This window comes from Cajanus cajan, chromosome 11 (assembly GCF_000230855.2).
Source record: "Cajanus cajan strain Asha chromosome 11, NIPB_CcT2T_4, whole genome shotgun sequence".
Taxonomy (NCBI): Eukaryota; Viridiplantae; Streptophyta; class Magnoliopsida; order Fabales; family Fabaceae; genus Cajanus; species Cajanus cajan.
This window is the reverse complement of record NC_138527.1, coordinates 9,867,375-9,890,644: the sequence shown is the minus strand read 5'-3', so window position 1 is coordinate 9,890,644 and position 23,270 is coordinate 9,867,375. Positions and strand designations below refer to the sequence as shown.

The 23,270-nt window shown below is 35.5% G+C and overlaps 1 protein-coding gene across 2 annotated transcripts in view; it reads left to right on the top strand.

The window, feature by feature from the left end:
• The first annotated feature begins 2,275 nt into the window (after positions 1-2,275).
• LOC109818459 (protein ESMERALDA 1) overlaps positions 2,276-23,270 on the top strand; it is a 36,884-nt gene continuing 15,889 nt past the window's right edge. The window contains exons 1-5 of one of the 2 annotated variants that reach the window (XM_020383937.3): positions 2,276-2,845; positions 5,134-5,203; positions 6,503-6,570; positions 6,663-6,751; positions 18,502-18,567. In XM_020383937.3, the coding sequence (XP_020239526.1) occupies positions 2,483-2,845; positions 5,134-5,203; positions 6,503-6,570; positions 6,663-6,751; positions 18,502-18,567 (656 nt within the window). In that variant the 5' untranslated portion in view covers positions 2,276-2,482. Of the gene's footprint in view, positions 2,846-5,133; positions 5,204-6,502; positions 6,571-6,662; positions 6,752-18,369; positions 18,568-23,270 lie in introns of both variants that reach the window. The other variant, XM_020383935.3, reaches the window with a different exon arrangement.

Here is a 23,270-nt window from a genome sequence, read left to right as displayed (position 1 = left end):
GTACCTTTGTGTGGATTAGGGTTTTGTTGGGCCTTGGGCCCGAGATCAGTTTATGACCTAATTGGATAGCGAGCCGATGTCGCCTAGCGCGTGTCCGAGGTCACTCCACGCTGTGATGCCAAGCTCGAGCTCGGCATAGTAGTACGGATAGTACAAAATCCATTAAAATTTAACTTAAAATTCAATCCATCTAATCCATTTAAAGAAGAAAAATTAAAATCCATCCATCAACAATTTTTTATTTTTTATTTTTTTATGGATGGATGTCCAATCAATGCATGAAACTAATGTTTAAAATTAAAAAAAATTAAAATATTTTATTTCTCTATCCTTTCTTTTTAATAAATCATTACATTCCTATATAGTCTTTTAAAATTTATAAGATTTTTTTAATGTCAAAATACTCTTTCAAAATCTCAATCTAATAAATATCTCACATTATAATCCAATGGATCTTAATTTAGTCAGACAATTTTCTTAATTGTTCTAAACATGCTACAATTAAGATGAAATTCTATAAATTCTATTGAACATTTTTTCATAATTTTCTAACTCAAGATTTTAATAAAATAAATTTTTGATGTTACATCCTTATAAAATTTCTATAAATTTTAATTTAAATATTTTTCTATATTAATTGTAAATGTTTTTAATATTCTCTCAATAAACTATCAAGTAAGTATTGATCAATCCAATTCTCTAACACTTAATTTTTTTTTTTATAATTTAACATTGTATATACATCACTGTTTAGGAAACAATGAAATTATACAAACAAACACACATCACTAATTTTAGAAATTTTTACTAAATAGAACTACATAAGTCTTATCCATAATAATCTTACATAATATTTGATACATATTTATTACATAAAACATATATTAATTTACAGAAAAAATATATAGACAAGAAATTACAAAAAAATTAGGATGTTACATTAGTGATGTGTTAGTTGAGATAATAGATGGTTAGAAGACTAATTAGTTTTTGGTAGCTAGAGTAGAAGTCATAGGACAAGAAAGGTGAGTGATTTTAACAGGAACTAATGAAGTGTTGAGATTCAAGGATAGGATCTATGTGCCTAATGATCTTGAGCTTAGGAAGTTGATCTTAGAGGAAGGTCATAAGACAAAACTTAGTTTTCACCATAGTGTTACTAAGATGTACTAAGACCTTATGAAGATGTTTTGGTGGTCTAAGAAGAAAAAAGAAATAGTTGATTTGTGTGTATTTGCTTAGTATGCCAAAAAGTTAAAATAGAACATCAAAAGCCTTCAAGTTTGTTGCAACCCTTGTGTATGCTTAAGTGGAAGTGAGATAATGTTTCTTTGAACTTTGTGGTTAGGTTACTTAGAACCACAAAGACTTTATATTGCATCTAGGTTATGGTAGAAAACTTCTCATTTATGAGTAGGATGAGAGACAACCATGACCAACTATAGAATCCCGACTAACTTCTAATAGATCTTTGTTCTAGTGAGAGTGGATCACGAGTTGCTTACCCATAGTTTATAGTCATATTTTCATGTACTCTTAGACTATCTCATATACGAGCACTTTATGTGTAGAGAAATGAAATCACTTGCATATAAAGATAAAAGCATAAAAGTCCACATGTCTAGAGTCTTAAGTTATGTGTGGGTTTGTGTCCTTGTGATATATATATATATTTATTTTTTCTACTACTTGTCTTTCTTGTAGATGTCTTAACATGTGTGATATATATTGTGAGTCTTCTATGGATAAACATGTTATTGGTTATTATTTTTTTTGATAACCATATTATTAGTGTGAAATATTCATTAATTTCATCAATGACTAATCTTTATTAGAAAATTTGATTGATCACTTTTAGTAGGGTCACCTTTTTAATAATGTTTTTTTCATCTACATGACTCAAGCCTGAGACTTTATTTAAGAGAATAAAGTTCAATACTACTCAAATGAACAATTTGTTGGTTAATCATTACTTAATCAATTAAAGTTAAAAAATATATTTATTATCGTTATCTTAAATATTAATAAAAATATATACTTATTAATATCATTAACTTTTTTTAAGAATTAAAAAATAAAAATAATAAAATATAGATGAAAAATGAATAAAAATGATAACTTTGTTTCGAATATACTAATAGATTAGTATATTTGATTTAAAATAATTACTATGGAAGAGTTGAAATATTAACACATACGATTAATTGGCTTTCCTAATAATGCTGACGTTATTCTTTTTCCAATCTCGATCAACATCATTGCATTGCATCCCCACTTTGATAGCACGTGCACTCATTCTGTTTTCCCAACCACACCACCACCTTCCCTCTGTCTCTGTGTCCAGCACTTGTATTTATTATTTTTATTATTTTAATTGGAAATGATCGCTGGTTTGAAACCAAGCAACTTCAATAATAAGTGAGAGGATCTGCATTCACGAACTCACTCACCTGCGGACCCACCGTTGTTATGATGTGACCAAATGCACCCTTACAACCGGCTACCGAGCAGTGGCCGCTCCACCCCGTCACCGCCGCAGTCCCCTCTCCGCTCCCCGCTCCGCCGCCACGCCCGCTCCAAGCCCGCCCGCTTAAACCCGCCCCGAACCGCCGCGCAACGCCTCGCCTGGGTCTTCCTCTCGCTCCTCCTCCGCCGCCAAGGCGTCTTCCTCTTCGCGCCTCTCATCTACATCCTCGGCATGCTCATTTACATCGCCACCGTCTCCTTCGACGTCGTTCCCTTCATCGACCACCGCCCCGCCCCCGGCTCCCTCTACCGCACCCCCGACCTCTACGCCAAGCTCCGCCCCGAGATGGACGCCGACCTCCATTCTTCCTCCGATGCGGTTCGTTCGCGCTTTCTCGTTATCCGTTTCATTCTCGTTTTTTTTTGCTTCTTCTCTCATTTCTCTTCATTGTTCAATGAGAATGTCGCCACCAGGTGTGCTAACAACACATTCTCTCATAAATTCCTTCTAACATCATTTATCATTGGATGAAATTTATTGGAAACTACACAAATCATGAACGTGATTCATTAAATAAAATGTGAGAGCAAAATAGATATTGTGTTCAAGTGTTGGGATCTTAACATGCGCAGAGTTTTGGGATTAGGAAGGGGAAAGGTCAGATAATGCAACGGTGGCATTGTAGTGATGTTGTTTTTCTTCTAGTCAAAAGGTTGGAAATTGGAATGCGTTGGCGCTGTAAACTGTGTAGTGAAAGCTTTCAAATTAAGAAAATTGATTCTTACGATGATGCTTGCCTTGGCTACTATAGTTTTTTCTAGTAACCATATGAGAGAAAGTATATTGGATAGACAAATGTCACCTTAACACTATCTAACACACTCTTTAATAATGGCTGCAATTTGATGAAAATTACAAATTTTGTGTAGGGCCCACTCCTTATTTAATGAGCATCCCTCAAGATTTTGTAATTTTTAATGAATTTTAATCAATGCTAAAGTGTGTTGCTGACACTCGAAATGGATAATGTGTTTGCTTGTAGTACTTGGTATTGCCTATTTGTGATTTGATGAGACGTTGATTGTGTATTGGTTCTCCGAATATTTGGCAATGTAGAGAGTAGAAGTTTGGGGGCATTGATGTACACGCATCTTTTTTTTATTTATTTACTTTTTTGAGTAAGAGAGATGTCTTAAGATGGGGTATTTGGAGAGGAAAGAACGGGCCAAGTCTCATACATTGTGTTGTTTTTGGTGCTGAAAAGCAAACGAATAAATTGCCTGAGAGGACTTATCTGCATTAAATGCACAAGTCCTCCAAGATACAAGATAAACGTCTTGGCTTTAAAACCAAGGCACAAAACTAGAAAAGACAAATAGCATAACTAAGGAATGGCCAGAAGAGTTCTGAAAACAGGTGAAGAAGAAAAGTTTGGCGGGTAAAATATTTTATATAGAACTGTATAAATTAAAAGGTTAGTAAAACATAATCTACAAGTGATGGAAACAGTCACATAATCGATTAAGAGATAAGGTGACATTACATAAAGTGGTTAGTAATGATTAATGAACATGATTTAAAAAAAAAAGGTTCACTTAGGGGTTTAGAAGATAACCCACTGATCGCATTTTCGGATAAACAACCAAGTTAATTAAACAGTCATTAAAAACTATTATTTCAAGATAAGCTAATTTTAAAATTCAAAGTATAATTTTTGAAAATAAAACCCTGAAATAAATTTTTTTAGGCCCATTATTATTGCTTGGGCATGGGGGAGGCAAATTGGCAAATTTTCACTGATCAGGTCCGTGGGGTCAAATGTCAAGTGTGAGCCCATGCCTCTTACTAGCCACGTTGAAAGCCTTCAAAACATTTTGATATATAAAAACTATAAAGAATGAAAGGCTGAGCAATGCGGGACTTGTTCTTTTGAAATACTACTAAAAATTACAACACATTGCGATTCATTGAACAAGTGGATGTCAAATCTTACTTGAGGTGCTTGTTAGGGAAGTTGATTGTTAATAGGATACAAGCCATTGGCATAAACATAAAAGTTGTTGGCATCCATTTGCTTGTGTATGCTTAACTTCTTCACACTTATTCCCTGTTTTAAAACTAACTTGTTTCCTTTCCTCGTCCTCCAAATGGATTCTAATAGGAATTTGGTATCTTATTAGGAAGAAATATAACCTGGTAGATTATCATAAAGAAATAGGGGTAAATCCCAATTACATGTTAGAACTTTGTAGAACTTCTAGGGTCTGCATCTGCCAATGCCCAAAGGCTCCAATTCTTAATGATTAGATGGTCATTCTTTTAACCTCCCCAGTATTTATGGCAACATGCCTTATTTAGGAAATTCCCACTATGTTTAAAATTTATTAAAATATCGTGATGTCTTAATGTATGCCTTCTCTTATTTAGGAAATGCTTCATCTCTGATTCTCTGATGGTAAATATTATTATAGCATTTTTCTAAGTAAAGTTTTAATTGTTCTGGCCTTGAATTGTTTTTCTTAATAATTTACTTCTTCCTTTATTTTTGAATTGAGTCATGTGAGTATTTTCCTCAGTGCCTTACAAATCTTCATACTTCTTACTTCCAGTTTGTTAAATGGAAAGTTGGATACTTGTAGTGACAAACGCAATTAACTTCCTTTCAGATATCTACGACATGGAGTATTCCACATAAAGGTGGTGAGTGGAAACCATGCATAAAAAGATCTTTAGAAGGTATAATATAATAATATGATCCGTGTTTGTGTTTTGGTATCATTGATTTGTCTATTGTTCATATATTATTATTGACTAAAAACTTAATACTTCTATCATAATAGTAATATCTAATGCAAATAGTTGACAGAGAGGATTTTATTAATTTGTTTCACACTAATTACATTCTTCTTTTACCCTATTGTAGAGAGATATATTTGTCCCTAAAACAAATAATTATGAAAATAAACAAAAATAAAGGAAATAAGAAAAGATTATAAAATAATATCAAATCTCTTAAGATACTCCTATTTACAACACTCCCCCTCAAGTTGGTAAATGAATATCAATCATTCCCAACTTGCCTATCAGCTCTTGAAATCTACTAGTAGGAAGTCCCTTAGTAAGTACATCTGCCACTTGGAGTCCTGTAGGGATGTGAGCTGTAACAATAAGGTTATTGTCCAACTTCTCTTTGATGAAGTGTCTTTCTATTTCAATATGCTTGGTCTTGTCATGTTGAATTGGATTATGAGCAATGTTGATGGTTGACTTGTCGCAAATGAGCTTTATAGATAGCTCTATTTTAATTCTAAGATCATCAAGAATAATCTTCATCCATAGCCCTTCGCATATGCTCTGTGTCAAGGCTTGAAATTCAACTTTTGCACTAGACCGAGCAACTACGTTATGTTTCTATTCAATAAAATGCATGAATAAGATTTGAAAATAAAATTTGTCTCAAATCACCTTGGATTCATCAGACTGGCCATATTCTTTTACCTGGACTACAGGGAAAACATAGTCAAGGAGACCCAAATGCATATTTAATTTAGAGGGTTTACCTATCATTTAAGTTATGATAGTAGTGGGAATTCCTAAAAACAATGGAATCTTTAACACCATGAAATTCATGAACAGGCTAGTTGTGCAAGGACAATGGCCAATTTCACAGTGGTAAAGCCTAACACTTTTTGAGGAAAGCACTGAATAGTCTTTTAACTTATGAAGTGTGCTGTTCATATTGTTGCCTTAAAATTTAAGTTGACCATGTTGTAATATATTATTTATTTACTTTAATGTCCGGGCAATTATGTTTTTATCTTCTATATTGTACTCAATAAATACTGTGAAACTTTCATTTTGATTCTATGTAAATAGGGTAACTTGGAAAATACTGTATAGCTAAAGTTTAGGGATTTCTTTCACTGTATCCTAAATCATCTCCTCTTTATGAATGTAAATAAAATCAGTGTGTGAGAAAGATACAATTCCTGTAATCCTGTAACTGCCAGTGCAAATTTCTTATGTTTTTCATAGGCCTTCCTGAATCAAATGGATACATTTATGTAGAGGCTAATGGTGGCTTAAATCAGCAAAGGACATCGGTTAGTGTTTTCTGTACATTCCTTCTTTAAAGTGTCCCCAATTTAGCTTTGCTCTCGACATATTTGTAAAAGGAATGTTTTGTGCTTCGAAGGTGTGCAATGCTGTTGCTGTGGCTGGCTACCTGAATGCTACTCTTGTGATCCCAAATTTCCAATATCATAGCATATGGAAAGATTCTAGGTTTGTTTGTTTGCTCTCCTATCTTTTTAGTACTCATCATGAGTTGGCACAAACGGTATAAGATCCAGTTCAAGCTTACATTCCCCATGACTTTTAATTCTTGGTTTAATCATTAATGTATCATGTAAATATAATAATTAGTTGTATGTTATATTATATTCGTTATACAAATAGAGGAGTGCTGGCAACACATTCTCTAACAGACTTTTTCTAACACTCTCTTCTGTTGATTAAAATTTATTGAGAACTACAAAATCATGATACATTCATTAAATAGGATGTGAGACCCACAAAATTTTGTAATTTTTGCAACAAATTTTAACTAATAAAGGAGTGTGTTCCTAACATTTCTCACATAGTATTGAGTCCATGGTGAAGTTGAGACTTAAAGTTTTAGTACATGCTTTTGTTTTTCTTTCACTATGGTATCTAAAAGCTGAAGAGAGGCAACCCAAAACCATCCGTGCCTGCTGGACCCACTCCACATTAGTGTTTTTTGTTTATTGTTACACTATTTTTGTGCTCCAGTTATTTGGTCTCCCTCTGCCACATCAATTTCCAGCAGATATCTCTGTTCATCACTGTCTGCTGGCATTGGTGACTTTTCAGCCGACCTTTTTGGCTGGCAATCCCATCATGGAACTCACCTCTGTCTATTCAGTCATCCACCTGCACAGATCACACATTGCCAGTAAAATTTAGCTCCATTACTTCTACCAAAACCATTAAAGTCGATCATAAAAAAATGGTTGCATCATGTTGGGCAATGGCATTCTCCCACATATCACCATGCAAGCCAAACAATGAAATCCATAAAGAAACAAAACCATAATGCTAAATATTTTTCATTGATCATCATCTAGTTATTAAGAGGTTTCTTTGCTCATTCCCCAGTTTTGTTAACTATTCTTGGTTAAGCTGTTGTGTTAGATGGAGTATAATGTATGTATAGTTCATATCATTTATTAAAGTCGATCATAAAGAAACCATCAGAAATATTTTCTGGTCAGCCCACCTGTTAGGAATCTCTTCTTGAGAAAGGAAAAGAACAAAATCCTAATCAAGATCAGCACACTCACACAGTAAGACAGAAAAACTGAATGAATTCGTTATTGATTATGAACAAAATTCTTACAAGAACCAAGGTATACAATATACCCCCAAAAGGAGCACTCCTTTTCACACCGGAACTTCCATTTATACTGTTGACAGCTAAATATATTTTTATTTAATTGTAAATTTGGGTAGTTAAGATCAATATCAGACTTACTCTGATTTGATTTTATTCTCTTTTATTATAGGAGATTTAGTTAGATGGGATCAATATTAGATTATTCAAATCTGATTAGATTCTCATTTATTTTCTTCTCCTTATGTTATCGTTACATTTATTTTTGTAATCAAGGTGATTGTGATTTCTTCTAATCATGTCTATTAGATAAAAGTAGAAAGAGATAAAAATGTAAAGAGGAACTTCATTTCATTACACTACAAAATGAATACATGGGTTCAATATATATATAGGGAACCCCTCAGTATTACAGCAGAGAGAGAGAGAGAAAATAAATAAAAGGTAATACAACTGTAAAAGTAGCAGCTATAAAGCAACAACAGAGAGAGAAAATAAAGGACAGCTGTCTGGACAAGTGTCCCTGGAATATTCTGAAGATGTAACAGAATGCAAAAAGTAAAAAAGGGCCAACAAACAAATATTCCCTTTTTGTTGTGATTTTATACACTAATAGCCCCCCTCAAACTCAAGGTGGAGGTTTGTCACAAAAACTTCGCACATTGAGTTTGTCTCTAAGAACTTCAAAACGGGAGCAGACAGAGGCTTAGTAAGTAAATCAGCCCATTGATCTAGAGCTGGTATGTGATAAACTAAAAGCTGCTTGGATAGAACTTTGTCACGAACAAAGAACACATCAATCTCCATGTGCTTTGTTTTGCTGTGAAAAACAGGATTGTGTGCAATAGCCACTGCACTTTGATTGTCACAGAGCAAAGTAGGTGTGGATAAAGGAACCTTAAGTTCCTGTAGAAGAGCTTGAATCCAAGTTAACTCAGGAGAAGCTTGAGCTATACTGCGATATTCAGCTTCTGTGCTGGACCGAGCAATAACTCGCTGTTTTCTGGACCACCAAGATATCAAATTGGGTCCAAAAAAGATAGCAGATCCAGATCAGAGGCCCAATCAGCATCACATAAAGCAGTAAGAGAGATGGGACTGCCTACTGCAGCAGGCTGCATGTGAAGACTATAAGAGAGTGTGCCCTTTAAATACTTTAGGATTCTTTTGACAGCCACCCAGTGAGAGTCAAGAGGATTAGCCATGAATTGACAAACTTTGTTAACAGCAAAACTGATTTCAGGTCTTGTGAGTGTAGCATACTGTAAGGCACCAACAACAGATCTAAAAAGAGTTGGATCATGAAATAAGTCATTCCCAGACTTGGACAATTTGCAGTTAGAGAACATAGGAGAAGGAACAGAATGAGCTTCAGCCATATTGGTTTTAACCAGAAGGTCCCGAATATACTTGCTCTGAGTCAAAACCAGTGATTTGTCGGGCAAGTATTTAACCTCAATACCTAGAAAGTAATCCAAGCTTCCCAATTGCTTCAAAGAAAATATGGAGTCAAGTTGATTGGTGATTTGTTGAATAAGGGAATAAGAGCTGCCAGTAATGATGTCATCCACATAAACTAGAATAAAGATGGTATGAGCTTGATGTTTGTACGAAAACAGAGATGGATCACATTTACTAGCTTGAAAACCAAATTGAGTAAGAGTCAATTTCAGTTTGTCAAACCATTGTCTATGGGCTTGTTTCAAGCCATATAGTGCCTTGTTGAGCTTGCAGACCACAGTTTCAAAACCAGGGGGCTGAACCATGTAAATAGTTTCTTCTAAAGTGCCATTAAGAAAGACATTATTTACATCCAACTGAAATAATTCCCAGTTATAGGTAAGAGCAAGAGTGATGATGATTCTAATAGTTATGTGTTTAATAACAGGAGAAAATGTCTCATGAAAATCAAAGCCATGCACTTGATGAAAACCTTTTGCAACCAGCCGAGCTTTAAGCTTATCTATAGAGCCATCAACATTTTCCTTGACTCTGAAAATCCATTTACATCCCACTGCTTTTCTTTCAGATGGCAAAGAAACTGAATCCCAAGTATGGTTGTGTATTAAGGCAGTGTATTCTTGCTACATAGCAGAGAACCAATTAGGATCAGCTAGAGCTTGCTTAACATTTTTAGGTTCACTATGAGCCAAGAATAAGGATGGATGTAGCCGAGGATTATGAAATCTAGATTTAGAACGGGTTTGCATGGGATGATTATTAATGGTTCTAGGAACATTATCTATGTCAGTGGAAGAGACAGGAGAAGATACATTATGTGAGGAAGACTCATTAGATGAAGGAGACACATTATGTGAAGAAGACATTGTGGGACTGTTTGAGACACCTGGATCATTGTCTTGAGAAGACAGAGGAGGCTGCTGTGAGAAAACAGGAGAAGTAGTGCAAGGAGGAGACAAATTCGGATTGAGAGTGAAGTATTGACATGGAGAGACATTTTGAGTAGGACTTGGATGAAACAGATTTAAGTAAGGAAACCTATGTTCATTAAAAATAACATCTTTTGAAATGTAAATTCTGCCAGAAGAGGATAGGCATTTATAACCTTTGTGAGAGTTTGAGTATCCCAGAAAAACACACTCCTGGGATTTGAAATGAAGTTTATGGCTAACATATGGTCTTAAGAAGGGAAAACAAGCACAACCAAATGTTCTTAAGAATTTGTAATTAGGTGATTTATTGAATAAAACAGTGAAAGGAACATTAAAATTTAATGCTGCAGTTGGCAATCTATTGATAAGATAAACTGCAGTGGTAAAAGCAAAATCCCAAAATTGCAGAGCTAAGGAGGCATGATGAAGAAGAGTAAGACCAATTTCAACAATATGCCTATGTTTCCTTTCAACCACACCATTTTGATGATGTGTGTGGGGACAAATCAATCTATGTTCTATTCCATTTGTGGCAAGAAATGTAGTAAAAGCTCTGTATTCCCCTCCCCAATCAGATTGAACACTTTTAGTTTTGGTGTTGAATTGATGTTCAGTCATAGCCTTAAATTGTTGAAAAACAGAGAGTTTCACATTTTGACTTTAAGGGATATATCCAAGTGTATTTAGAGAAAGCATCAATGAAGGAAACATAGTAAATATATCCAGAAAAGGATTTAATATGTGATGGTCCCCACATATCAGTGAAAATTAAATCCAAGGGAGCAGAATATACAGTTTTAGAGGCAGAAGAAGGAAGTCTATGAGACTTTCCTACACAACAAGATGAGCAAAATTCAGTAACATATGTATTTGATGGAAGAAGGTTACATTGAGTAAGAACAAGCTTAAGAACATGAGAATTAGGATGACCTAGCCTAGTATGCCACATAGTGGAAGAACTAGATAGATCAGAATTTTTATTTACATTGGTATTATCTAAAACTGTAGTAATAGTAGGGGAGACAGCAGACTGGGAGGACATTTCAGCCGAAGAAGAGACCAATTCTGAGGGACTTTGGAGCTCTAGATTTGGAAAAGAATAAAGCCCATCAACACCAACAATACCTTGAAGAAGAACCTCATTGGTTTCCTGAGATTTGACAAAATAATGATCAACATGAAACTCAAAGAAAACACAATTATCTTTAGCAAATTTACTTACGCTCCACAGATTTTTGGTGATAAGGGGAACATGAAGAAGATTATTTAGTTGAAAACTAAATTGAGAGTTAATAGGAGATAAAAAGGAGGAAGAACTAGAACCATTGATTTGCAAACCTTGACCATTTCCTATGAAGATTTGGTCTGGACCATCAAAATGCTCTAACTGATAGATGTTCTGAGGCTCACCAATAACATGGAACGAAGCACCAGAATCAGGGATCCATGTAGAATTAGTAGCTCCTTGAGAAGAGGTATTAGCAATCATAGCACTTGGTGTGGCATTGGCATGAGCATCTTGGCTGAGCTGTTTCTGATTAGGATTCACCCAAGTATTGGAGGCTTTAATGTTTGATGAAGAGGTAACCTGCACAGGTTGCAGTGTGGTAGGATCATACAGGACAAGGGAGTTTGTAGGTTGATAATTGACATCAGCTCTATAGAAGTAAATATTGGCAGTATGTCCATACTTGAAGCAAATCTGACACTGAAAATTTGCAAATCGACTACCACGGCCTCTTCCAGAACCTCTACCACCACGACGTCCACTGTTACCACCACCTCGATCTCTAAAAGATCCACTACTAACACCCCCACGAGAATAACCTTGAGTGTAATTAATAGAAGGAGAGAAAGACTGCTTACGGAACCTATTAGCTCTTGACTCATGGGCAAGGAGAAGAGCTTCCACTTCAGCAATAGGAGGGGTGATGAACTTACTTTCAATAACAGAGACCACAGGTGCATACTCTTGTGGCAGACCTTCAAGAACAACATCAACATATTCTTCAAGTGACACAGGACTTCCAACTCCAGCAAGTTCATTAGCAATGTTTTTGATTTGAGTCAAAAATTCACGCATGGATTTACCATCAAGAGTGGTAGAACGCAAATCAGTGCGGAGCTGACGTGCTCGTGCTTTAGTTTGAGTGTGAAAATACTCATGGACTTTGGTCCCATACCTGATAAGAATGAACTGAGCCAATGACACGTGAAAGGATGGTCTTCGAGAGAGTCAATTGCAGCCATGTGAGGAGCATTTGGTCCTGGACTTCCCAGGTTTCATATGCTGGATTAACGGTATCTGAATCACGATTAGCATCTATCAAATACCTAGGTGGAATTTGGGGATTAACCACAAACCGTTGAAGTTTGTGGGACTTGATGACCGGTTCAATCTGCTGCCTCCAGTGAAGATAGGTTGAATCATCTAGTTTTTCAGCTATGGAGTTGGATAAAAATTGTGAAAAAGAAGAAAGATTATTTGACGTTGCCATAGAAGAGATGAAGAAGAAAAATTAGGGTTCTAGAGGATCAAAGGCTCTTGATACCATATTAGATAAAAGTAGAAAGAGATAAAAATGTAAAGAGGAACTTCATTTCATTAAACTACAAAATGAATACACGGGTTCAAAATATATATAGGGAACCCCTCAGTATTATAGCAGAGAGAGAGAGAAAATAAATAAAAGGTAATACAACTGTAAAAGTAGCAGCTGTAAAAGCAACAACAGAGAGAGAAAATAAAGGATAGGTGTCCCTGGAATATTCTGAAGATGTAATAGAATGCAAAAAGTAAAAAAGGGCTAGCAAACAAATATTCCCTTTTTGTTGTGATTTTATACACTAATAATCTCTGTCTATATAATTCCCTCTTGTAGTTCTGAACAATGTACAAAAAAATAAAGATCTTTTTCTTCTCTAAACTTACATGGTATCAAACTTTTGACTCTAATTGTGTTTGCCTACCATGATTTCGCAAATTCTAGATGCATTGAAGTTGCATCATCATTGTTTGTAGCCTCAAATGGAGAAAACATGAGGCAAGAGGGCGACTTTGAGTCACTTCTTTTCACCAAGGAACAATTGGAGCACTTGTACAACTTTTCATCTAAAATGTCAATTCGGCCATCCTCTTCTCTAGCTCAAAAAGGTATTTCCTTTTCTAATACCCTTGTCATGGAAATCTCAAGGAGAGACTTGATTGATCATTGATGTAGTTCCTCCTTCAAACTTTTTGGACGGATCTTTAACTTCTTGGATTGCTTCAAGCTCCTTCAATGGCTTCCTATGATGTTAGAAGTCATGTCTAACACACATGGGAAAGGTAGGATCTCCCTTGGTGACGCCACACTCTTCAAGAGTGATAAGTCTCTTCAAATTCTCACCACACTCAAGAGAGAATAAGAGAAAAGGAAGAAGTTTCAAGGAGAGAAACAAGCTTTGAGAGAGAATTTGGAGACAAATTTTGTCTAAATCATGTATATTACTCAAAACTATCACTATCACAAAATGAGTACAAAAATACAATATATAGAGTTTAGTTGGCTTATGGTGCAAGCTAGATTAACCATGGTTAAATGTAACCATGGTTAGTTATCTTGTACTTAAGCTAACTAACTCTAGTTAAATGTCTACAAGTATAGTTAATTGTCTAGAAGTTTATGGAGCAAGCTAAGTTAATCCTAGTTTAAGAATAACCTAGGTTAGCTTAAGTTAACTTCAACTATCTAACCTAATCATTACAACTTGTAGACTAATGATTACTTTTTACAAGTTTGTTGAGATGTTACTATCAAAGCCAAGTTCTTAATTTGTAGCTTGGATGACAAGCTTGACATGGTTTGGACGTCCAAACCACTTGCGTGAGCAAGTGAACGTCCAAACCTATAGGCCATAAAAAGATTTGGGCCATCCAAGCCCAAACAAGTCTAACAAGACTTTGCTAGTTATACCTCCCCTAATCTACTAGTTATACCTTTAAGTAAAAACAATACCAAGATAAAATTACCTACACTATTTGACCCAAAATACAAGGTCAAAATAAAGGAAAATATTTACAAGGAAAATATAAAAGAAAAATAAACTATGAAATAAGCCTATAGCTCTATAGAAGCTTAGGCATTCTATCTTCACCTTGAGCTCACTTCTCTTGCTTTCTTCTTGACATTGCTCTTGTCCAAGGTCTTATGGTCTTCAAGAATGGTTTTCCATCACCTTGTTAGCACCAAACAAAATTCTAAAGCTCCATGGATCATTGTTTCTGGAGCAATTGACCACATGACAAATTATTCAAAATTGTTCTCCACATATAGTTCTTGTGTAGGTCATAAAAAGATTAGAATTGCAGATGGTACGTTGTCTACTATAGCTAGTGTTGGTTCCATTCCTATAACTAAATCTTTAACCCTTCACAATGTTCTCCATGTCCCAAATTTGTCATGTAACCTTTTGTCCATGAGTAAATTGACACATGATCAAAATTGTTTTGGCTATTTTTGACTCCTCTACCTGCAAATTTTTTGAGTTTTGGGAGGATGATTGGTAGCGCTAAAGATGTTGATGGACTTTATCTCTTTGAGGATGAAGCTAATTTTAAAGAAAAAATTCAGGGCAATTGTCTCAATTGAATTTCTATTCATGAAAATGAAAAAATAATGCTATGACATTGTAGTCTAGATCACCCAAGTTTTTTGTACTTAAAAAATTTATTTCCTGAACTTTTTAAAAATAAAAATCCAAATATGTCTTGTGAAGTTTGCCAACTTGCAAAGCATCATCATTCCTTTTGTTCCCCACATTCTTAGATGATCATACAAGATTAACATGAGTTTACCTGATGCAAACAAAATCTAAAGTTGAGAACATTTTCAATTTTTTTCCCCATTTGATACAAACTCAATTTCATGAAAAAATCAAAGTATTCCATAGTGATAATGGAATGGAGTATTTTAATAAACACCTAAATGATTTTTTTTCTTGAAAATGACATTATTCATCAAAGCTCTTGTGTAGATACTCCACAACAAAATGGAGTGGCTGAAAGGAAAAAATAAGCACATACTTGAAGTTGTTCGAGCTTTATTGTTTCAAAGTATAACACCAAAATATCTTTGGGGTGAAGCAATCTTAACTGGAACATTTATGATCAATAGGATGCCTAGCAAAGATTTGAACTTCAAAACTCCTTTTGATTTTAAACTTCTTTTCCAAATAATAGATTCTCTTGCACTTTACCCCTAAGAATATGGTGTACTACTTTTGCATACTCTTGAGCCAAATCAAAGTAAACTTGAACCTAGAGCAAAAAAGTGTGTTTATTGGCTATGCTCCCAACCAAAAAGGATACAAATGCTTTGATCCTGTTTCCAAGAAAACCTTTGTTTCTATGGATGTTATTTTATTTTTTTTGAAAAGTCATTTTTTCCAAAATCATCTTCAGGGGGGAGAAAAGAGGAAGATGCAGTCCAATATTTTCAAACTTCAGATTTTCCCATCTTACGAACTTTATAGAATTCAGATTTATTAACTTTTGATTCCGTACATAATGAAGGAAGTTTAAAGGCTCAAAAAAAGGGTAGACCAAGTAAGCATAATAAATACAACATTTTAGAAATTGTTTCAGAAAGTGAAATTTCAGATTTACAAATTGTGCCAAGTTCTGAAATGATTGAAACTGAACAAAATGAGACAGTTGCAATGGGTAATAAGGGTGTAGAACCCTTTTCTTTGTCTATTCCAGAAAGAAAAAACCTCAAAGAATAGAGCTAAATGATCTTCAAGACTGCCATGAATCCAATGAACCATCAGGTAACAATTTTTCTAATTCTCCAATCTGTTCAAACTATAGTTGAATCTGTCCTTGATGATTCTAACCTTCCTATTGCTATTAGAAAGGGTATTAGATCATGTACAAAGCATCCTATCTCAAGTTTTCTCTCATGAAAACTTATCCCTTTTGTTTTGGGCTTTTACTTCACAACTGTGAGAAATAAAAATTTCAAAAGATATACAAGCTGCTCTGAGTGGAAGGAAGCTGTCTTGGAGGAGATGCAAGCCCTAGAAGAAGAATCAAACTTGAAAAGAAGTGGACTTACCAAGAGGAAAGACAACTATTGGGTGTAAATGGGTGTTTACCATCAAGTATAAGGCAGATGGATCTATTGAGAGATACAAAGCCAGGTTAGTTGAGGGGGCATGTGTTAATCCAAATGGCATTACTAGAGTTTCATAATGCACTTGGTGTGTTCTAAAAGCTGTTTTATGGGATGTGTGGTTTGTGCATTCTGATTTAGTGATATCTAGACCTCAAGTCTATTTTGGAGAAGTATGTGGCTCTGTTTAGTTCATCCAATAGTTCTTCTATGTCTAGAATTAGAAACTTGTCCGGAACAATGGCCTTGTTTAGTGTTCGATAAACGACAAAAAACCTCCAACTCCCATTCTTCCTTTTGACTAAGATGACTGGGCTGGAAAAAGGACTATTGCTGGGCCTAATGATTCCTAATGTGATTCCTGATGACCCTCCAATTTCCTCCTCTTCCGTTGAGTGATCATTTGGGTTCACTGAATTAACCCCCTCCACAGATGGAGTTTTCTGGTTGTTCTGATTTAAAAGGTAATTTCTTGATGTATTCCAAATCTGTCTTGAAGTCTGCCAACTTCGCCCCTGTACCCTGACCGCCTTCTCTTAAGCTTTAACCTGATTATCCATTGTGAGTGTGATCCGGAAGGTCAGACCTACTTGTTAGGAATCTCTTCTTGAGAAAGGAAAAGAAGAACAAAATCCTAACCAAGATCAGCACACCCACACAGCAAGACCAAAAAGCTGAATGACTTTATTGATTATGAACAAAATTCTTACAAGAACCAAGCTATACAAGTATAACCCCAAAAGGAGCACTCCTTTTCACACTGGAACTTCCTGTTATACAGATTATACAAAAAATGCCTCATATAAACAATAGAGGCCTTATTTAAAATATTTATAACAAACTATCAGATTTAACTAACAAACTTGACCCAGTCAACTATCGGTTACAATATGACCCTTTCCCTTTTTCTTTCTATAATAAACATGTAGAGGTTTTTGATGCTCTCTGTAATCATTCCTAACACCACCCCATTTCGGATCACATCCTGCGTTTTCTTCCAGCCCCATCTTTTCTCACCTTATGACGAGAATTGAAAATGTGGATCTTTTGTAAAGGTCTATAATTTTGACAAGGAGTAACATGAACTCTTTTTTTTTTTTTCTTAACCTTCTGTCTTTCAAAGAACTGAAAGGACATCACTGTCCCTCCCTTATTGGAAATTGATTTCATTTTTTTTAAAATGATTTCTTTTCTATTTGGGTATGGTTCTACTTGTTAGATGATAGAAACTGGATTAGAAATGGAAGAAAAACATAATTTCTTAATTGATTGAGTGTATCTCTATGAAGAATTTCCTGGATATTCGAGATATCCAGGCCTCTCCCTAGTCCCAATTCTATTTCACCAAATGATTGATTCTTCTCAACTTCTCTTCTTATTTATTGGCAGCTACTGGTACGGTAACATAAACCCACCTGTAATGGGACTATTCTGTTGTAAGCTCATTCCACTAATTACTAATATAACTAACTGACCTATCATTAGACTATTGGTTTTTTCTCCCCCAACTTCCCCAACTTGTTGCACTATTATTTTTGTTTACTCGATAGATTATTATGTGTTTTAGTAAGTTCTCACTCTTAGCTCTTTTTACTCTGTTTTTGCCATGTCTACTTCCCTGCTGTTTGATTAATGATGACTGTGTTTAAACTATGACTTTTGAGTATTAATGATGAACACATGTCAAGTTTTGAGTATATCTTGATATTTTTTTGTTCTTTTTTTAGGGATCAATATGCATTGAGTTTAATAGAAATTTGTGGGGCCTGGCTACTCTCTGCACTACAATGAGTTTTTTTTTGTTCTTTTTTGGGATCAATATGCATTTTGAGTTACTGTTGTATTGTAATGACTTATGAGTTTGTTGGTAGTTATACCAATGTTGATTAAGGTGCTTCATTCTAAATAGACTAAGTTTTTCATAATGTTTCTATTTTCCAGCAAATTCAGTGACATTTATGATGAAGAATATTTTATCAGTACCTTGAAAAATGATGTACGGGTGGTTGAAAAAATTCCTGAGTACCTGATGGAAAGATTTGGCAGCAACATGACAAATGTTTACAATTTCAGGGTGAAGGCTTGGTCATCCATTCAGTATTACAAAGATGTGGTACTCCCAAAGTTACTTGAAGAAAAGTGAGTGAATGGTTTTTTAGTACAAATCTATCACTTATTGTCATTGATCTTCTATAGTTAAACAGTATAGTAGGTATTTTATCATGGTATTTGGAAGAAGTAAGAAAGCATTAGGTTGTATTGGAGTATATCTTTACTTTGGTTTATTTGTTTTTCTAATATGTGCAGCAATAGTATAGGTTTTGTTTTCTGTTTTTAAACTCTTGTAATTGACCGCTGTCAGTTTAGTTAGTTTTATTTTGAAGCTTCCGTGAGAAGCTATTATCACTCTTTTTATCCCTATATAATCTAATTGTAATTGTATTGTAATCAGGTTACCAGTACAATTTTCATTCTTCAAGAATCTATCTTCCGTTGTTCTCTTTCTCGCTAATTCTGATTTTGTAAAACCCTAATATGGTATCAAGAGCAAGTTAGATCTTCAAATTTTTTCTCTTAATAATCATGCATGGCTGATTTCAATACTCCTCCACCACCTCCTCCTCTGCCATTTCATGCTGATCCATTCATTATAGCTTCATCTTCCTTTTCAAAACCTTTGTCGACACTGTTGATTACCTTCTTATTCCATCTTAGAGAAACATGACAGCAAGAATTACCTTCTTTGTTGTCAATAGGTTGAACCTATCATCAAAGGACACAGGCTTCATCACTATCTAGTAAATTCACAAATTCCTCAAAAGTTTCTCTTGACTGAAGATTGTGATGCTGGAAATTTATCCGATTCATATCTCGTATGGGAACAACAAGACCAGCTTCTCCTTTCTTGGTTGAAATCATCCATCTCGACAAACATGCATACTCACGTCAGTGGTTGCCAAACATCTTGGCAATTATGGGATAAAATCCATTCCTATTTTCATGCATATACTAATGCTATGGCAAGATAACTCCGCAATGAACTTCGTAAAACAAATATGGAAACAAACATCTTTCTTAAATTTGATTTTAGTTGATTGAATTCCACTCATTCGAAACAAGCATCTTTCTTAAATTTGATTGCTCTTTGTGGGTCCTTTCCAAGGAAAGAAAAGATGTTGCAAATCAGGTTATTGCATGTCTCGCTAGCTTCCTTTTGTTTGTATAGAATCTAAACAAACTTAAAGTGCTTGAATGGCTATAAATAAAGCCAACAAGAGAGATTTCCCATTGAATTGTCTTCTTAATTGGGAAGCTTCCCAATGTTCTCAAACATTAAATTTATGCAATATGTTGCCCTTGGAGTTCAATAAATTTTGGATCTTTTTTCCTCCAACATCTTACAAGCAAGAACGTAGTTACTCCCATTGTTCGTGATGACTTGGACAAATATTTCCTCTCCAGTCTCCTCTATAATTGAGTCAAATAACTCCAATAATTTCTCTCCAGTCTTTACAAAATTAGATGCATAAACAAATTTGATGTACATTGCCCTTGTAGAAGAGTTCACCAAAAAATTATGCATCTTTGCTTCCTATTCGTTCAAGCATTTGACATGATAAAACACCTATAACTTGCCTGTAGTTGCCTTTGACTCTTCATTAAATTATTAGTGTACTCTACCTTGTGAAACCCTCTACCCCATAGGCTAATATATATCTATATAAAATAAAGGAGATAATTAAGGAGTTCAAAAATAAACATTACTAAAAAGAAAACCATTCACAAAACCCCTCGGATAGAGATATCACATTTGAAACATAGCTAAAACCAAGAAAATACTAAACAAGTGCAAAACAAGCCATTACAACTAGGAAACTAACATCTGTCCTAAGCATATTGAAATCAACAAAATAATTGAAATCTTAACTACAACTGTGATACATCCTATTAGAGCTCAACCATCACCAAGCGTAAGGTCGAAGCTTTGTCTTCGACATCATCATCAAGATGATCATCCTTACCTGCAAAACACATAAGGACACCAACAAAAAGAAAAGGGAGTGAGAAATATCTCATTATGGTTATCGGTGTGAGCTATATCCAAAGCGAGAATATTCACTCCCCCTTACTTCGATGAGCACTAGGCAAAAGGTGTGAATACTTTGATTTGAATCTATATGACAAAGTATCATACAGTTTTCAAATTTTTTAAAAATTTGTAGACTTTATCTATACATTAATAACTTTTAATTGAAAGGTTGGATTGCTGAAATTCAACATACACCATGAGTTATTGAGTGGAATAACTTTACCAAGAGTGTGTGTGTGTGTATATATATATATATATATATTTTAGAATAGCAGTCATCCTGCTATTTGGGATTAACGACTAATAGTGTAGCTTGATACCAAAATCAGACTATATATTGGTGGACTCTTGCTATAATTTCATTGTCACAAGTCTCCTTTATGCTTGTTTGCTTCAATTTCTCTTTGTTTCTTGCAATTGCTATTTTTGGTCATTTACAAAAAAAGGTTAATAGGTCCTTTCTTCATATCAGCCTTCTTCATCTCATTGGCACTAACAAGTATTTGAGCTTCTAATTCTCTAAAATATCGCTCCTCCAATGTATAATCTTCACTATCAAGAGATATATCTTCCATTACTCTTTGGAATAACTCACTCTCTTTCATCTTCTTATTTTTCTCAAGTGCTCACAACTTATCTCTAAGTTCTTTTCGACAACTTTGGTAGGCTACAACATTTCCCTTCTTTCGCATTAGATGTTGCTTTCCTCTTGTAATTCCTCTTTTCATAATATTTTTGCAGTAATTGTAAAAAATTTCATTGATATCATTCTCTTTAGTAGGATGACAATGTTTCCATCCTATGCCTATCCTCTTAAGAGTTTCTTAAGAGTTTGAGGATGTCTGACTTTGGTTTGGGTTACTAGACATTGTCCTAAAAATAAGAATAGGAATAGTAACAAAACAGGAACTCAATGCTAGAATAGAATAGGAACTCAAACTGGACTCAACAAATGAAGAAGACATAGAAGAATAAAAGATGAAGAATGAGAACTAAAATAGGAACTCAATTATAGAACATAGAAAAGAAAAGGAATGCAAAAAAAAAAAACATCATAAATGTATATGAAGAATTGTTGAGGGATGTTAGATATAGTTTTATCTTATGGGCCTAGGCCCACTACTTTGTATAAAAACCTATCTTTTGCTTTGCAATACACAAGGAATATGTTCTCTCCATTCACCATTACTCTCAACATGGTATCAGAGCCATTTAGATCCACTTTAAAAATGGGCCACTCACCATTGATGCATGCCTCACAGGCATGAGGGGGTGTATTGCAAAGCAAAAGATAGGTTTTTATACAAAGTAGTGGGCCTAGGCCAATGTTCCTCTTTCCATTGATAAGTTAGATGGAACCAATTATGATACTTGGGCTTCGGATATCAAGCTTTGGCTTAAGGGACAAGATTATGTTGCTCACCTTACCCAGACAGCTGCTTCCGTTGATGAGAAGGATCGTCATCGTTGGTTGAAAATTGACACTCAAATTTGTAGTGTCCTTAAGTCGACCATTCATCCCTCCCTAAAGCAAATTTTTCGTGTCCATGAGACATGTGTTGATGTATGGGAACAAGCCCGAGTGTTATACACCAATGATACTCAACGTCTCTATGGTGTGTGTCAAAATCTCCAGAATATCATTTCCCCACGACGCCTTGAGGGCTCCATGGCTGAGTATTTGGGCAAAGTTCATGGCCTCCTACATGACTTCAATGAACTTTTGCCTCCTGCTGTCACTCCTGTTAAGGAACTAGAGCAACGCCAAACTTTCTTTATGTTGATGGCATTGTATGGGCTTCCTGATGAGTACTCTTCCATTCGTGATCAGATTCTGGGATCTCCGACCGTGCCTACCTTGAACTCGGCTTGGTCCACTCTGTTGCGTGTGCCTTGCAAGTTTTCCCCTGACATACCTTCATCAGCTCCCACTGGAGACTCCTCTGCTTTGGTTTCTCAACGTGATGATCGTCAGCGCTCTCGCAAATCAGGCAAAGGTCGTCCCAAGTGTGATCACTGTCACAAACTGGGCCACACAATTGACCGTTGCTACGTCTTACATGGTCGTCCCCCTCGCCCTGCTGCTGCTGTTGCCCACACTGCCTCTCCTGTCTCTACTGCATCTGGTGCTACCCCCTCTGATAGTTCTGGCTCTGGGCCTCCAGCTCTCTTCAATGACTTCCTTAAATGGTATGAGGAACGTCAAGCTTCCAATTCCACTGCTTCTGTTGCGCACACAGGCCCTTCGTTTGCTGGTCTCACTCACTCCACCTCTCTTGGCCCTTGGGTCCTAGATTCTGGTGCTACCGATCATATTTCTGGTAATCGGTCTCTTTTCTCCTCTCTTTCTACCTCTGCTTATTTACCCTCTATCACTATGGCTAATGGTTCTCGCGCCACATCTCATGGTGTTGGTACTGTCCATCTTTCTCCTTCTCTCTCCATTGACAATGTTCTTTATGTCCCAGAGTCTCCCTTTAATTTATTATCCCTTAGTCGTCTTACTCGCTCTCTTGATTGTCTTATCTCTTTTACTAAAGATTCTGTTTTCTTACAGGACCGGAGTTCGGGACGGATGATTGGCACCGGATGTGAGTCTCATGGCCTTTACGCACCTCTGCTCCTGTTGGTTTGGTGGCAGATTCCCCTTCCCTCATTCATGCTCAATTAGGTCATCCTAGCCTTGCCAAGCTTCAACACCTTGTACCACGTCTGTCTAAGTTGTCTCATTTGTCGTGTGAGTCGTGTCAGT